At 33.3% G+C, this 17,331-nt stretch overlaps 4 protein-coding genes across 4 annotated transcripts; all 4 read left to right on the forward strand.

Annotated features, from left to right (window-relative positions):
* Positions 1-8: 8 nt before the first annotated feature.
* On the forward strand, positions 9-3,294 carry LOC111705195 (zinc finger protein 142). Its single transcript, XM_023477664.1, has 2 exons — positions 9-163; positions 1,069-3,294. The coding sequence occupies exons 1-2, from the start codon at positions 10-12 to the stop codon at positions 2,814-2,816; spliced, it is 1,902 nt and encodes a 633-aa protein (XP_023333432.1). The 5' UTR covers position 9; the 3' UTR covers positions 2,817-3,294.
* Positions 3,295-5,363: 2,069 nt separating this feature from the next.
* Positions 5,364-8,178, forward strand: LOC111705196 (zinc finger autosomal protein). The gene is made up of 2 exons (XM_023477665.1): positions 5,364-5,533; positions 6,659-8,178. The coding sequence occupies exons 1-2, from the start codon at positions 5,380-5,382 to the stop codon at positions 8,164-8,166; spliced, it is 1,662 nt and encodes a 553-aa protein (XP_023333433.1). The 5' UTR covers positions 5,364-5,379; the 3' UTR covers positions 8,167-8,178.
* Positions 8,179-9,249: 1,071 nt separating this feature from the next.
* LOC111705197 (zinc finger protein 142) lies at positions 9,250-13,890 on the forward strand. The gene is made up of 3 exons (XM_023477666.1): positions 9,250-10,814; positions 11,407-11,556; positions 11,663-13,890. The coding sequence occupies exons 2-3, from the start codon at positions 11,409-11,411 to the stop codon at positions 13,078-13,080; spliced, it is 1,566 nt and encodes a 521-aa protein (XP_023333434.1). The 5' UTR covers positions 9,250-10,814; positions 11,407-11,408; the 3' UTR covers positions 13,081-13,890.
* LOC111705198 (zinc finger autosomal protein) lies at positions 13,888-16,910 on the forward strand. Its single transcript, XM_023477669.1, has 3 exons — positions 13,888-14,126; positions 14,279-14,335; positions 15,390-16,910. Exons 1-3 carry the CDS (start codon positions 13,895-13,897, stop codon positions 16,214-16,216), a joined length of 1,116 nt encoding a protein of 371 aa, XP_023333437.1. The 5' UTR covers positions 13,888-13,894; the 3' UTR covers positions 16,217-16,910.
* Positions 16,911-17,331: the final 421 nt, after the last annotated feature.

A 17,331-nucleotide genomic window follows, 5' to 3' on the forward strand; every position in this document is an offset into this window, starting at 1 on the left:
TCAGAGAGAATGGCCGGACATTTGAAGGAGGAAGTGAAAACAGAAAATATTGATATTAAAGAAGAAATTCCAGAAGAAACCCCTCCGTCCTCTTTTATAGAGGAGACCTGTACTGTTTACATAAAGGAAGATGATGTAAAGGTGGAAATTTCTGAAACTAAAGGTAAGGCTAAAACTAGAACTTTAAAGGTTTGATTCACGCGTTTTTTAAAAATAGTATGGACTCTTTTTGAATGTCAGACGAATACGTTTCCTATTAAGTGTCAGTCAATGTTTAAGATTGGGCAGGGTCAAGACGATATCTGGGTCTAGCGCTGCGGCTAGGACGGGTTAGGGGACCTGCTTTTAATTATAATCAAATAAGTACTTTTGGTAAAAAAATTCTATTAAAACAGGCGTATTTCCGACCAATTCAGAGTAATTCAAATAGGATTGATTGAAAACAATATTTTTACAAACTTTGCATAATTTTCACATTTATAACTATTTTACTCCATACAATGCGACAATATGCTTTAATATTTTAAGTTCAGCTTATTAGATCCAGGATTAGCTGAGGTTTAGCTTGTTAGCTCTAGGAGTAGCTCAGTTTAGATTATTAGCTCCAGGAATAGCTGAGTTTAGATTATTAGCTCTAGGAGTAGCTTAGTATAGCTTATTAGCTCCAGGAGTAGCTGAGTTTAGATTATTAGCTCTAGGAGTAGCTTAGTTTAGATTATTAGCTCCAGGAGTGGCGGAGTTTAGATTATTAGCTCCAGGAGTAGCTGAGTTTAGATTATTAGCTCTAGGAGTAGCTTAGTATAGCGTATTAGCTCCAGGAGTAGCTGAGTTTAGATTATTAGCTCTAGGAGTAGCTGAGTTTAGATTATTAGCTCCAGGAGTAGCTGAGATTAGATTATTATTCGCATCCTTTCAATGAAGTTTCATAGCAAGGCACATAAAAATACAGTTCTAATGGCAGTATTCATTGATTCAGTACAATATACAATTATGAAACACATTGGGAACTTGAAAATTACAGGTACTGAATTTCTAGTTGTAAATTCACTGAATAATGTTTTTTTTAAGAAGATGATAATCTGTTGTCTGAATTTTCTATAACCAAGAAGAGGAAACTCGAAGCAAGAAGATATCCTTGTTCCGAATGTAGGTGTAATTACACTAGATTAAGTGATCTAAAAAGACATGTTGATAGTTTGCACAAAGGAGTTAAGTATCCCTGTGATAAGTGTGAATATGTTGCAACTACGGCAGGTCAGCTTAGTAATCATATCCAGAGTAAACACGAAGGAATAAGATATCCCTGTGATAAATGTGAGTACGTTGGAACTAAAGCAAGTTATCTAAGAAATCATATTCAGATTAAACACGAAGGAGTGAGATATCCGTGTGATAAATGTGAGTACGTTGCAAATACGGCAGGGACTCTTAAATTACATCATGAGAGTAAGCATGAAGGAGTGAGATATCCATGTCATAAATGTGATTACACTGCAAGTTTGGCAACTTCTCTCAAGAGACATATTGAGAGTAAACATGAAGGAGTGAGATATCCATGCGATAAATGTGAGTACACTGCAACCTTGGCAACTACTCTCAAGAGACATATTGAGAGTAAACATGAAGGTGTGAGACATCCTTGTAGTTTATGTGAATACATCGGAATTTTTGCAAGTGATCTTAAAAGACATGTTCAGATAAAACATGAAGGAGTGAGGTTTCCATGTGACAAGTGTGATTACATTACAACCTCATCAAGTTCTTTAGAATCGCATATGAAGATTAAGCATGAAGGAGTGAGATATCCCTGTGATGAATGTGAGTATGAGTCAACTAGATTAAAGGAACTAAAAATACATGTTGATTTTAAGCATAAGGGAATAAGATATCCTTGTGATAAATGTGAATATGTTGCAACTAGGGCAAGCCATCTTAATAGTCATATTAAGACTCAACATGACGGAGTGAGATATCCCTGTGGTCAATGCGACTTCACTTCTACCACGACAAGTGACCTCAAAAGGCACATAAGGACTGTACATGAAGGAGTGAGATATCCGTGTGACAAATGTGATTACACAGCAACAACAAAAGGTGTTCTGAAACTGCATATTAAGAGTAAACATGAAGGAGTTAGATATCCTTGTGATAAATGTGAACACACTGGAATTACATTAAGTGCTCTAAGAAAACATATTAAGAGTAAACATGAAGGAGTAAGATATCCGTGTGATCAATGTGAGTTTGCTGGATCTACACTTAGTAATCTTAAAGTCCATATTGAGACAAAACATGAAAAAGTCAGATATCCCTGTGTTTTATGTGAGTACGAGGCATCAAGACCGATTGATTTGAAATGTCACATTCGGGTTAAGCATGAAGGAGTAAGAAGTTCTTGCAGCAAGTGTGATTATACTACAACCAGGGAAAGTCTCCTGAGAATACATATTAGAAGTGAACACGAGGGAATCAAATATCCATGTGATCAATGTGAATACGCTGCAGCCACAGTTAGTTCTCTTAAAAAGCACATTTTGAACAAGCACGAGGGAGTGACTCATCCATGTGATAAATGTGAGTATTCTGCAACAACAGCAAACAATCTTCGAGTTCATATAAAGAACAAACACGAAGGAGTGAGATATCCATGTGATAAATGTGATTATCTAGCAACTACAGCTGCGATACTTAAAACACATATTGAGGGTAAACATGAAGAAGTAAGATTTCCTTGTAATATTTGTGGATACGCTGCAATATCACAAGTTGCTCTGAAAAGGCACAAGAGAAGAAATCATTTGAAAATAGTTGATTAGTCGTATTATTTTGTGACTGCTGAATCAACTCAAACAATTGTGTACAGTATGAGATATATAAACTGCAAACTTTATGTAAATTGAAAAGTGATTTAGAAATTTGAAAGAAATCATGTGAATGAAAATTAAACGTAGTTTTCAAAGAAATTCTGTAGATTTGTAATTTACGTCCTTTTTCTCAATTTTTTTTTCAAAATTAATCTAATTTTGCATATTGGTGGCAAAATTCTGCTTTCAATGGCACCCTTATTCGTCCAAAATCGATGAAATAGAATCAGAAAAATATGTGCAGCAAAGCAATTTTTTAATGATTTTCGTCTTTAAATTGTTTTTGCAAAATTGCGAAATTGAAAACTGTATAGTATTACAATCATTAAAAGGTGTCACAACATGAACCTTAACTCTATCGTCTGTAGCAAGTTTATTTTCTTAACATATACGCCCGCAATATTATGTTCAATTATAGTCAGAAAGTGTTTTTTTCTTTAAAAAATTAGTAAATTTGAACAGGGGTGTATAAAATTCCAATTTTTTATTCTTTCCCGCCATCAAATATTTTTTTTGATTTCCTTCCCCAAACTTGAAAACTAAAATAGCATCATTTTTTTATGCAGTGCAAAATACATCATTGTTTAATATTTATATTGCAGTGCATAATAATCCCTGAATGGATGCATTTTGAAAAGCTTAAATAACGCCTTAGGCAAATTTTTAAAAACTTTGGGTAATGGTGTTATGGCAATGGCAAAAAAAGTCGAAATAGATAATTTGTCAGTCAGGAGTATATTGTTTCTTGGAACTCATTTCCCATCATTATTCGTGGGGGAGAATTTGTGAAGATTTTTATTTTGGTATGCCTATTTAGAAAAATTATTGAGTAATGCGTATTCTTTTATCTTATTTGTTATGAAGCTGTGCGCGGAGCGCAAACAAATTTTTATACGTTTTTTATGCTGCATTATGACAATTAAAAATTATTTGTGAAAAATCTCTAATTTTAGAAAAAGTTAGATTTGTAAAGTCAAAGAGCTCCAGCCCTTCCCTTCCCTTTATTCCCCTTTCATTCACATCTTTATCTCCAACCTTCCATCGATTCTCTACCTTCCACTTCCCTTCGTTCCCCTTTCCTGACTACCCTATCTTCCCCATACCTTTCTCTTATCTTACTTCTACTTCCATTTCCGGTCCCTTCCGTAGTTCCCTATATTCCTCTTTCCCTCTCAATTTTCCACTTTCCCTCTCAATTTTCCTCTTTCCCTCTCAGCCTTCCCCTTTCCTTCCCAACCTTCCCCTTCCCTACTTTTCCTCTTCCCCACCTATATCTTTCCCTACCTATCTCCTTCCCTACCTATCCCCTTCCGTACCTATCCCCTTCCCTACCAATCCCCTTCCCTACTTTTCCTCTTCCCCACCTACATCTTTCCCTACCTATCCCCCTCCCTACCTATCCATTTCCCTCCCTACCTTTCCCCCTTCCCCACCCTTACCTTTCTTTCGCTGTTACCTTTCCCTTTTCCTTTACTTTTTCCTTTTCCTTTTATTTTCCCACTCCCTTTTTCCTTTTTTTCATTTCCTTTTTCTTTTCCCTTTTCCTTCCCCTTTCCCTTCCCCCTCCCACTTTCCTTCCCTTACCCTCCTCTTGGGTCTTTGATTCCCCCCCCCCCCTCGGAACGAATTTTATAAACCCTTGAAAATAAACGCTCTTAAGATAGAAAATAAATTAAAACAGCATAGCAGTACGATCAATGCAGCCTCATAAAGCATTGTCCTAATATCACGGTGGCGTTCTGGGGATTCCACATTGGGGATATTTTTATTATCAATACTTGATAAATTAGTTAATAACGTTTATTGGACAATCTATTAAAGAAAGAAACTTTTAACTTAAAAAATATCTTTTCATTTCACCTTTTTTACAACTTTGCTTTAATGTAATTATACAATATTTTGACTATTAACGGTTTGATGAAAGAAAACATTAAGAAAATAAGATACAATTTTTCAGATGTGAAAACCAAAAAAACTTAAATGTTCAAAATAACTGAAGCAACGGGGTGCAGTGGTATTTTAACTTTTTTATAAAGTTGCTAACAAATTCTAAAGCCAAAAATAAATCATAGTAATGTTGATGTGCATTGTGCATCTCTTTCTAATTGAATTTAATCGATTTTAGTTGCAATCAAAGTAAAATTTTAGTAATCGTGCAATTAAAAATGTGATATATGTTTTCTGATTATGTTATATGTGTAGACCCATTGGAGATAATAATCACTGTTGGGACGGTTCCAACGGAATTAAATACATGTCTAGGTCATTTTTTATACCTAGAAATGTTTCGAGGAGGGTGTAGCCAATTAATATGAAAATTTTCTAAACTGTAAAATTTACATTGTTACTCTAAACCAGATATAATTGAAGTATTCCCAATTAAACTTGACTTCGTCTATTGATTATTATTGCCCTTGGCGTTATTTCTAAGATTTCTATGATAATCTATCCAAAGATATAAAATATATAAAAATATTTTGAAGCCTTTTTGATCAAATATATATTTTCATAGAAAATGACTGAAAACATGAAGGATGAAATAAAAATGGAAAACATTGAGATTAAAGAAGAGATTCATGAAGAAATGCTTCCATCCTCTACTGTAGAGGATACATGTACTGTTTACATAAAGGAAGAAGATGTAAAGGTCGAAATTGCTGAAACTAAAGGTAAGACTTAAAACTGAATTGTTTAATGAAGATGTCCTGCAATAGTTCATCCCCCAGAATAATTTTATCATTTTAACACAATGCTTATCAATTTATTTTCAATTAAAACCCATATTTTAAATTATCAATGTCGCAGGTAGATATTCATTAATTAATTGTGCTAAAGGAAGACGACTTTTAAGAGTAAATACCTTAAATATATTTTAGAAATAAATACGCATTTAGATACGCATTTAGTTACGTAATTTAGTAATTTTCAATGTTCTCACATTGCCTTTAAAGTCGTTCATTTTGTTGTAATTGTTAAAACTGTAGGGCAGGGTGACAAACTGATATAAAACACAGACTCGATTTTTCTTCTTTTTTTAGTCCTTCATTTATGATTTGGGTAAAGTATAATTGTTGAGTTCTTGAAAAATAAGTTTTTTCTGTCTCAATAATATTTCCACCAACAAAGTAATCATATGAGATCATCAGATATCTGAAAACACACAGTATGTTAGTACTAAATTATTCAGCGGTTCAGGTCCTTTAGGGGCCTAATATAGGAGTAAAAGTTAGCTTTGACATTGATTATGTTTTCTAGATCTGCATTTATCTGTTTATATAATGTTCAAATCTTTGTCTTAAATTATTTGTCCTATAATAACTCATAAACTCTTTTGCCCGGCGATTTGCCTTAAATTTTGATTGAGGTTATTTGTAAAACCACAGGCATGTTCTTAGATTGGTTTAAAATTTGAGTAAGTTGACAACTCTAACGAGAAAGATACGAATATTATTCTTGGCAAAGCTGGGTTTCCATGATTCTTTCACACGTTTTAGTAATTTTACCCTACTGTGAAAATAAACTTTCAATTATGTGCGAATGTAATTATTTGTTATAATTAATTATGAAAAATGTCCAGAAGTTTACTATCAACTTCAAAGTTCAAAATTACTGATTTATCTATAATCTATATTCCTAGTTATTACCAAAATGTTAGATAAATCTGCACCCTTCTCTGTAACTTATTTATTTATTGCCTTATTTTCAAATAATTATCAATATGTAACACAACCGGTAACCATCAAAGAGATTATCAGTTTATTCAGTATATTTATTCAAGAATTTTTATTTTCAAGATGAATCTTCAAATCAAGAAGAGGAAACTTCTGAAGTTTACAGAACCAAGAGGAGGAAACTAGAAGGTGTAATACACCCTTGTGATAAATGTGAGTATGTTGCAACTAAGGCAAGTTATCTAAAAAATCATGTTCAGAGCAAGCATGAAGGAGTTAGATACCCGTGTGACAAATGTGAGTACGCGGCAACTACAGCAGGGACGCTTAAATTACATTATGAAAGTAAGCATGAAGGAGTAAGATATCCTTGTGATAAATGTGAGTACACTGCCATGTTGGCAACTACTCTTAAGAGACATGTGGAGAGTAAACATGAAGGATTGAGATACCCTTGTGATAAATGTGAGTACGTAGCTACTTTTGCAAGTGATCTTAAAAGACATATTCAGATTAAGCACGAGGGAGTGAGGTATCCTTGTGATAAATGTGATTACACTACCACCTCATCATATGCTTTAGGATTGCACATGAAGAGTAAGCATGAAGGAGTGAGATATTCTTGTAATGAATGTGAGTATGAGTCAACTAGATTAAATGATCTTAAGATACATGTTGACAGTAAGCACAAGGGAGTAAGTTATCCTTGTAATAAATGTGAATACGTGGCAACTAGAGTAAGTCATCTTAATAGTCATATCAAGAGTAAACACGAAGGAGTAAGGTATCCCTGTTGTCAATGTGACTTTACTGCAACTACCACAAGTGATATCAAGAGGCACATGAGGACTGTACATGAAGGAGTGAGATATCCATGTGACAAATGTGATTACTCTGCAACAACACTTAGTGTTCTTAAATTACATATTAAAAGTAAACATGAAGGAGTTAGATATCCTTGTGAAAAATGTGAATACTCTGGAATAACATTAAGTGCTCTTAAAAAACATATTAAGAGTAAACATGAAGGTATTAGATATCCATGTGATAAGTGTGATTTTGCTGGAACTACAAATAGCCATCTTAAAGTTCACATTGAGACTAAACACGAAAACTTAAGATATCCTTGTGTTTTATGCGATTACGAGTCATTAAGGTTGACTGATCTGAAAAGACATGTTCAAATTAAGCATGAGGGAGTGAGAGTTTCGTGTGATAAGTGTGATTATACTGCAACAAGGGAAAGTCATTTGAAAATACATATTAGAAGTAAACATGATGGAGTCAGATATCCATGTGGTGAATGTGAACACAGTGCAACCACAGTTAGTTCTCTTAGAAAGCATATTGAGAGTAAACACGAAGGAGTGAGTTATCACTGTGATAAATGTGAGCATTCTGCGACCACAGCAAGTAATCTTAGAGTACACATTAAGAGTAAACATGAAGGAGTCAGATATCCCTGTGATAAATGTGATTACTCAGCAACCACCGCAAATATTCTAAGAACACATAATGAAAGTAAGCATGATAATGTTATATTTCCCTGTGATATCTGCGGATACGCTGCAACATCAAAAAGTGCTCTGAAAAAGCACATGGGAAGAAATCATAAGGAAGTAATAAATTAGAATTGTCTTAAATGTATTACAATGACAACGATATATTGTTTAAGTCTGACTCTAGTTTGAATGTTTGGTCATTGTTAACTATACATATATACACCGTAAATGTATATTGCAATATTGTTCAAGTTTGTCTTTGAAATAGAATCCAAACTTTAAAATTTATAATGTAAACTAAAACAAATATGATATTTTGTTTTACGTTAATGTAAAAATGGAGTTCTTAACTTTAAATCCCAGGGGTGTATAAAATTCTTTCGCCCAAGAAGTGGGGAAGGGAATTGGGAAGGGAACTAGACAGGTTGGGAAGGAGAAAGGTAGGGAGGGGAGGAGATAGATAGGGAAGGGGAAAAGTAGGGAATGGGAAGATTGGAGAAGGTCGGGAGGGTAAGGGGAAGATTGCGAGGGAAACTGGAAGGTTGAGAGAGAAAGAGGTAGGTTGAGAGGGAAAGACAAAAATAGGGATTAGGGAACTACAACAGGAACAGGGAAATTAGGGAAGTAGAGGGAGAATGTATGGGGAATAAATTGATTGTAAGTTGCCAGATAAGGAAGGAAAGGGGAATTTAAGTAAGTAAAGGGTTGGAGCTCTTACATCTTCATGTCTAACTTTTTCTGAAACCGGACAGTTTTTTTACAAATAATTTTCCCCGATAGTTATAATGCAGCATAGAAAAACTTTATCAAAATTTTTCGCACTCAGCGCACAATTTCATTCAAAAATATTAGAAAAGAATATTTAGAAAAATTATTGAGTAAGGGGACTAGTCAAACATATTTAGAATAATTGCGCTACGCACATAAATTCAGAACAAGCAGGGAAGAATAAAAAAAATTGGAATTAAGTACACTTCTGGTAAATCCATCAATATCTTTGATATTAACAAGAAATATGTTTAGCATTCTCAATTAAATTAAATGGAAACGCCTTACTGTTTATCTATGTTTAGTATTATATGTGTTTAGTGTTTATCTGTGTTTAGTGTTAATCTGGGTTTAGTTTTTATCACTGTTTAGTGTTTATCTGTGTTTAGTGTTTATCTCTGTTTATTGTTTATCAGTGTTTAGTTTTTATCTGTGTTTAGTGTTTATCTCTGTTTATTGTTTATCAGTGTTTATCTGTGTTTAGTGTTTATCAGTGTTTAGTGTTAATGTTAAAAACCGGAAATGGACCAAAAAACGGAAACGAAAAAAAAGGAATTTGAACAAAAAATGAGAATTTTAAAGTTTAAAAAACCGGAATCAGACAAACAGAAAGAGGAAATTGATAAACAAAATGAGGATTAAAAGTTTCAAAAAACCGGAAACGGGCATTTTTAAAGCATAAAAAGGACCAAAAAAACGCAAAAGTTCTCATTTCAGTTCACAAAAAACCGGAAACGGATAAAAAACGGAAACTCAGTAAAAAGAGGAAACCTATCAACAAAATGAGATTTTAAAAGTTTTTTAAAAACGGAAACGATAAAAAAATGTGCGGAAATGGATCAAAAAAGGGGAAACCGATCAAATATAAATATTGGGAAACGGATAAAAAATATCCGAAAATCCCTAGAATTTTAAGGGATGATTGAAATTAACCCTCATATAGTTGAAAAAGGAAGCAAAGTGAGAGACAAACCAACGGCACAAATGGAAAAAGTTAGTCGTAGATATGAAAATTGATAATCTATATAATAAAGGTCTTCGCTTATATAGATATATTTGTATGTTAGCTTTATCTGGTTAAACGGCTGAAACGAAAGGGCTGACATTTTTTGAGGAAACCCATGGGTAGCCGGGGGCTAAAAAATTCAAGGTTTTTTTTAAATCGAAGTTTTTTTCTTCAAAAATAATTTTTTTAATTGGATTCCAAGGGCAATATTGGGCACCTAAACTGTAGTAAATGATCGATTAATTATCATTCCATAGAAATCAAGCCACCATCAAAAATGATTATAATTATAGGGACGAAAATGAAATAACTTATATACATTTCAAATATTGATGATGCTTCTGAACTATTTTTTGCTCTGTCCTTTTCCCGGTCTTTTGTTTGTTAGTTTGAAATGTTTTTTTTTTTTTACTTTTTATTGATTAATGTCGGTGTCATGATTTTTTTTCGGTCTCAAGTGTTAAATTTCAAAGTTGTATCTCAGAAATTCTAAACGGTATTCATTCATTTACGCGTTGATATCACCAATGTTGCTGTGATATACCCAGGGTAGCTCAAGATTAGACCCGGGGCTAACCCTAATCCAGATGAAGAGATCTAATGCCCAGGGTTTTTGCTGTGTATGCTGTATGATGAGATATATTCAGGATTTCATCAGACTATAGTTCTCATCACTTCTCCTTGGGGCATTTGTAATATAATGTGCTACCAAGAGCAATACAATCTTTATTATCTATGTTTCGTTATCTATTTTATCTATGTTCATGTTAACCCTGACCGGCCATTTTCTCATTCATTAAATATAAAGTTTCAGAAAGAATGGATAAACTTTAAGACGGAAAAAAAGATGGGAAAAAAAGATTAAAGAAGAGATTCGGGAAGAGGTTGAACAAGAACTTCTTCCAACCTCTACTGAAGATACTGAAGATACTGAAGAGGATACATGTTCTGATGAAGATGTGAAAATTGAAAGTCATTTTTTCATCCTCAAAAATCCTACAAGGTACGTGTATATTTTCTGAAAAAAACGGGATATATTTTTGTGAAAATTTAATTTAAATTTAAAAAAAATTATATTTGACATGCAAAGAATTATGTAATAGTATGAAAATGTTTTTGATTAGCGAGAAACAATCATAGAAATGACCTACGAGGCGTTACAAAAATAATACTCTAAACGACGAACAGAAAATGTTCTAGTTTCAGGTCTATTCGGTGGAATAAGTGAGTTTATGAATGATCAAAATTTCAAATATTTGTCTCCATCAAAATTCGATCTTCATTAAATTTTTGAAAATTTGGAAAATCCACGAAATTTTTTGTGAAAATCCGCGAATTATTTTTGTTTTGTTATACGATGTACACAAAGAGAACATTTTCACAATTAATTTAGAAGATGGGCGCGAAGCGCCCTCTAAGGCTAGTATTATAAAAATAAAGACTAAAAACCTTGCATTTCCCCCCTGCGCGTCAAAAGTTACTGCCCCCTCCTCCCAAGAGAAGTGTAATTTTTGAAAATATATAGCCCTGGTTTTAAATCTGAAAATTTCATAAAAATTAGTATTTTACTATTTATTATTTACTATTTTTTTCAGAGATGAAAGCTGAAAATTTCAAGATGGAAATTGACATAGAGGAGACTGGTATCAAAGAAGAGAATGAGGAAGAAATCCTTCCATCCTCTACTGTAGAGGAAACATGTACTCTGTACATAAAAGAAGAAGATGTTAAGACTGAATCTAAAGGTAAATGTAATGAAAAGAATATTTTTTTTTACTGGTATGAATTTAGATTATATTTGTAATTAAAGTTGATCTTCGATCATTGATCATGCTGATTTCATTTGTTTAGATGAACCCATGAACAATGAAGAAGATCCTCTCCGATTTGATTCAAAAATAATCACGAAGAGTAATTTTGAAGAAAGAAACTTCCCTTGTGATTTATGTGATTACGTTGCAATATCCTCAAATAGTCTTAAAAAGCACATCGAAAGTAAACATGAAAGCATGAGATATCCTTGTGATAAATGTGACTACACTGCATCTAGAGTGAGTGATCTAAAAAAGCATGATAAAATAAAACATGAAGTAGTGAAATATCCCTGTGGCGAATGTGAGTTTAGCGCAGCTACAAAAGTGGGCCTAATAAAACATTCTGAGAGGAAACATAAAGGGATTAGATATCCTTGTGTTCAATGTGACTTCACTGCAACTTTTGCTTCTGGCCTCAAGGAACATACTAAGAGTAAACATGAAGGAGTAAGATTTCCTTGTGATAAATGTGAGTACTCCGCAACTACAGCAAGATATCTTAAAAAGCATATGAAGAGTAAGCATGATGGAGTGAGATATCCTTGCGATAAATGTGAATTTGCTTCAACCAGGCAAAGTTTTCTCAAAGAGCACATTAAGATTAAGCACGAAGGAGTAAGACATCCTTGTGATAAATGTGAGCACTCTGCAACCACCCTAAGCCATCTGAGAGAACATATTAAGAAAGTACATGAAAAACTGAGATATCCTTGCGATAAATGTGAATTTGCTTCAACTAGACAAAGTCTCCTCAAAGAGCACATTAAGATTAAACACGAAGGTGTGAGATATCTTTGTGATTTATGTGATTACGCAGCAATTTCTATAATAAATCTTAAAAAACATATTGAAAGTGAACACGAAGGCGTGAGTTATCCTTGTGATAAATGTAAGTACACAGCAACATGCACTAAAACTCTAAATAGTCATATAAAGATTAAACATGAAGGAGTGAGATATCCTTGTGATAAATGTGAGTACGCTGCAACAACTCGAACTCATCTTAAAAGACATATTGGAAGAAAACACGATGGAATAAGATATCCCTGTAATAAATGTGAGTACACTGCTAGTGCAATAAGTGATCTTAAATTTCATATCAAGAATATACATGAAGGAGTAAGATATTCCTGTGTGATGTGTGAGTACGTTGCAAAGACAGCAAGTGACCTTAAAAGGCATGTTGAAAGTAAACATGAAGGAGTGAGATATCCCTGTGAAAAGTGTGATTATGTTGCAACTACGAAAAAATGCCTTAAGATACACATCCAGGGTAAACATGAAGGATTAAGGTATCACTGTGATAAATGTAATTTCACTGCTGCAACGAAAGGTAATTTAAGAACACATATTAAGATTAATCACGAAGGTGTGAGGCATCATGGTGATAAATGTGAGTTCACAGCGAAAACGTTAGGGAGTCTTATAACACATTTAAAGAGTAAACACGAATAAGTGAGATATCCCTGTGATAGATGTGAAAACAAACAAACTAGTGCAATTTTCATTGGTGGATTTGGTTCAACCAGTCATGACGCATTTTTACCCATCTGGAAGCAATCGAAAATTTGATAAATATTGAGTTTCCTGGTGTTTCATGGCAAAGCACTGGCGCATTTCTAATTTGAAATTTAATTTTTTACAACATTGTTTTATTTATTGTTTTATTTTAATCCTCTGCGGATTGGATGAAAGAAAACCAAGAAGAGGAAACTAGATGGAGTGAGATATCCATGCGATAAATGTGAATATGCTACACCTTTCGCACATAGTCCCAAAGAAAATATTGCGACTATACATGAAGGAGTGCGATATCCTTTTGACAAATGTGGGCATTCTGCAACTACAGCAATTAATTTAAGAACTCATATTGAGAGGTTTCTTGAGGGAGTGAGATATCCGTGTGATATAATGCGATTTCGATTTAACTCGAGCTTATGGTCTAAAACTTCATATTGAGAATAAACATAAAGGAGTAAGATATACTTATGTTAAATGTGAGTATCCTGCAACTACACCAAGATGTCTAAAAAGGCATATTGAGAGTAAACATAAAGGAATTAAAAGACATCCTTGTGATCAATAATATTCTGCAAATAAAGCATCCCGGTTAAGGAAACATATGTGGAGTAAACACTAAGTTAATATCTACGGCCCCTAGATAAAATATTGTATCTAGGCGACGGCCACATGCTATTTAAAAATAATGCTGTATTGAAAAAAGTTTATTATTGTTCAACAATTTTATTCTATTTCTTTTGCAGAGAGAATGGCTGTAAACATAAAAGAGGAAAAAAAAATGGAGAACATTGAGATTAAAGAAGAGATTCAGGAAGATATACTTCCATCCTCTACTGTAGAGAAGACATTTCCTACGCTGATAAAAGATCAGATTTGTTCCATCAAGGAAGAGGAAATCCTTCAATCTTCTACTGTAGAGGACACATGTACAATTTATATAAAGGAAGAAGATGTTAAGATGGAAAATACAAAAGAAAAAGGTAATGGTTTAAAAATCTTCAGAATAAGCGAATATTCTTCTACAATTTACAAAGTAAGAAAGTCTATTTTCTTCAATTGGTTTCATCATTGATAATTGAAGAGAAATAATAATTATTTCATAAATTCTCTATAAAATATGAATGAATTTGAGGTGAAATAGTAAACCAGGAAGAGGATCCTTTGCTGTCTGTTAAATGTAAAACTCAAGGTAATGCTTAAAACTATATTCTTTAATAAAGACAGTTAATATTATTCCTTTTTCAGTCAATTTAGGTAATAATGCAAGTATAAAATGGAAAAAAGGAAAAACTGTGCTTTCAAGTTCATGATAAGATTTTAAAAAATGAAATCTTTGGTTTTTCAATTATCTTCCTTATATTCCTCTATGGATGGGAAGTGGGGGGGGGGGGGGTTAAAAATGTTGAATTCACAGGACCAATGGTGAAAATAAATGATTTTTTTCAAACGATTTTAATTCAATTAAATCAAAAACTTTTATAATATCAAGGATTTCCATTAATATTTTAAACTCTCCACTGACTAGTCCCTAGAGTGAGAGAGGAATGGTTGTATTTGTTTCGCTACTTAGCGATTTCCCTAAAGACCTAATATATGTACCGTGTGGTATTTCTCAGGATTGGATCGTAAGACTCCCTTCTCTCAACGCTCTTCATAATAAAAAAGGAAGATAGTAAGGTTCCGAACGTTTATTTCTCTGAGCCTTCAATCTAAACAAGTTTAATAAACCCACAGAAAAAGCTTTGAGTGAAAATCATACAATTATAACAAATAATCCACTCAGGCATTAAAAAACTGTGGCTAGGAACCAACAAACAAATACATAATCATCAATCATACTAGAATCAACCGATAAACATAGATATATATAAAATAATTACCACGGTGATCCCAGAATTCTGAACACGGATAATACTTGCAAAACGAATAAACATATACTGAATATAAATTTAACTACTACTCTGCGAGAAATCTTGCGTCTGCGCAGTCGGACTGTAAACAGTTCCTAAACTAGTTTTTTCACAATACATTCCGTACAGATCTTCAGGAGAAACTCAGAAATACGCAGAGGCGACAAACAGACTTTCTATACGCAGCATGGCTCGCGTAACAGTATTTATTAATCTGCGGATTACCTGGATAACAGGTTACAGATTCTCTTAGATATTCTTATGCACGCACCCCCACCCTTCATATCTTACAAAACGGAGTTTATGATTAAACCTTAAACTGTAATTGTTTAGGTGAAATCGTCAACGATGAGAAAGGGCCTAGTACGTCTAGTATATCAAGCAAAAGAAAACATCTCTGCGATAAGTGTGAGTATACCTCAACTCGATTAATAGATCTCAAAAGACATAAAGAAAGTAAACATGAAGGAGTGAGATATCCTTGTAATATATGTGAATTTAATTTTACTAGACCTAGTAATCTTAAAATACATGTTGAGAGTATACACAAAGGGGTGTTACTTATCTGCGATAGATGTGACTACACTACGACTCGAAAAAGTGATCTCAAAATACATATTGAATGTAAACATGAAGGAGTTAGATATCCATGTGATAAATGTGGGTTTGTGGCAAATCTGGCGAGCACTCTTAAAAAGCATATTGCAAGTAAACATGAAGGAGTGAAACATCCTTGTGATAATTGTGATTATGCTGCAACTACAGTAGGAGATCTTAGAAAACATTTTGAAAGTAAACATTCAGGGGTTAGATATCCTTGTGATAAATGTGAGTACGCTGCAACTAGACCTATTAATCTTAAAACACACATCGAGACTATGCATGAAGGAGTTAGGTATCCATGTAAACAATGCGACTACGTTTCAACTTCTACAAATGCTCTATATAGACATATTCAAAGTAAACACGATGGAGTGAGGTATCTCTGCAGTAAATGTGATTACGCTGCAAGCAGGCCAGGCCATCTGAAAAGACATGTCGAAATCATACATGAAGGAGTAAGTTATCCTTGTCAATATTGTGAGTATTCTGCAACTAGACCAACACATCTGAGGTTACACGTTGAGAGAAAACATAAACAAAGTGAGATATCTCTATGATAATTTGGAGTACAACGCAATTACAAAAAAAATATAAATTCCTGATTTTAAAAAATGTGTTGTACCATTTTTAAAAGGGTTGTTCATGTAGATAGTATTCTAAAATTATGAGCAAATCAAAAGATTTTCTGAACAAATTTAGAAGTGACATAATCAAATATTTAAGTTTCTTATTAAAATAAAAAAACGCTTAAAAGGACTCTTTGTCTTTCTTGAATACAAGATTTTATTGCGTTTTATTACCGGGCAATTGAAAATTAGGGATTTGCGTAATAATGCATATACACGATGTTAAATCTTTTAAGTTCTAAATTTGTGTTACTATATTGTTAAATCATTGATTGACGGTAACAGAACTAACTTTAAGTTTACACTCTGCCAATAAATAACATTTTGTCTTTACATTTAACTTTCTGTAGGGGTGGATTTTCTTTTTTTTATAGCCAAATCCACCCCAGTTGAAACGGGGGGGGGGGGGATTATTAAAAGTAAACTTAAAAGGGAACACGCATAAATGATATTAAAGTTCATCTTGAGAGAGTAAACACGAAGGAGTGAGATATCTGTGTGATAAATGTGATTACACTGCAACTCAAGGTAGTAATCTTAGAAAACGTTTTGGAAGTAAACATGAAGGTGCAAAGCTCCGCCACAGTACGCTGCAACTAGAGCTGACAATCTTAAAAAAACATGATCTATTCAAGTAAAAAAAATAATTCTCAATAAAGCTAGAATTATTGCGCACACACCTTTATCTTGCTTTCTACTTTTATCCAGCTTTTAACATTCTTCTTTATCTACTTAATGTTCGAAGTTCAATGATTTAATGATCCTTATCCTTTCCTCCGTCAATTTAAAGTCGACTTGAAATCTTCTGTCAACTAAATTTTGGCATTTATTCGTCAGTTCCTAGCTTTACGAGAATGCTTCTTGATAAAAAACAAACATCACAAAATAAACCTGGTCTTGGCTTTTCCAAAGTATGGTCGACCTTTTCGGTGTTTTAAATATTACCAGAATATTTCATGAATATCACTGTAAAGAAGGACGCTCATAACATGTTAAATTTTACAAATAACAAAAGGTCGTCTTCATTATATTGATATATATATATA

Source organism: Eurytemora carolleeae, unplaced genomic scaffold (genome assembly GCF_000591075.1).
Source record: "Eurytemora carolleeae unplaced genomic scaffold, Eaff_2.0 scaffold132, whole genome shotgun sequence".
Classification (NCBI taxonomy): Eukaryota; Metazoa; Arthropoda; class Copepoda; order Calanoida; family Temoridae; genus Eurytemora; species Eurytemora carolleeae.

Excerpts from the sequence above, each read along its gene's own strand:
- LOC111705195 (XM_023477664.1), top strand. The coding sequence starts at position 10 with ATGGCCGGACATTTGAAGGAGGAAGTGAAAACAGAAAATATTGATATT. Across the intron at positions 164-1,068 it reads GGAAATTTCTGAAACTAAAG|AAGATGATAATCTGTTGTCT; the intron begins GTAAGGCTAAAA and ends GTTTTTTTTAAG.
- LOC111705196 (XM_023477665.1), top strand. The coding sequence starts at position 5,380 with ATGACTGAAAACATGAAGGATGAAATAAAAATGGAAAACATTGAGATT. Across the intron at positions 5,534-6,658 it reads CGAAATTGCTGAAACTAAAG|ATGAATCTTCAAATCAAGAA; the intron begins GTAAGACTTAAA and ends TTTATTTTCAAG.
- LOC111705197 (XM_023477666.1), top strand. The coding sequence starts at position 11,409 with ATGAAAGCTGAAAATTTCAAGATGGAAATTGACATAGAGGAGACTGGT. Across the intron at positions 11,557-11,662 it reads TGTTAAGACTGAATCTAAAG|ATGAACCCATGAACAATGAA; the intron begins GTAAATGTAATG and ends TCATTTGTTTAG.
- LOC111705198 (XM_023477669.1), top strand. The coding sequence starts at position 13,895 with ATGGCTGTAAACATAAAAGAGGAAAAAAAAATGGAGAACATTGAGATT. Across the intron at positions 14,127-14,278 it reads GGAAAATACAAAAGAAAAAG|GTGAAATAGTAAACCAGGAA; the intron begins GTAATGGTTTAA and ends AATGAATTTGAG. Across the intron at positions 14,336-15,389 it reads TGTTAAATGTAAAACTCAAG|GTGAAATCGTCAACGATGAG; the intron begins GTAATGCTTAAA and ends GTAATTGTTTAG.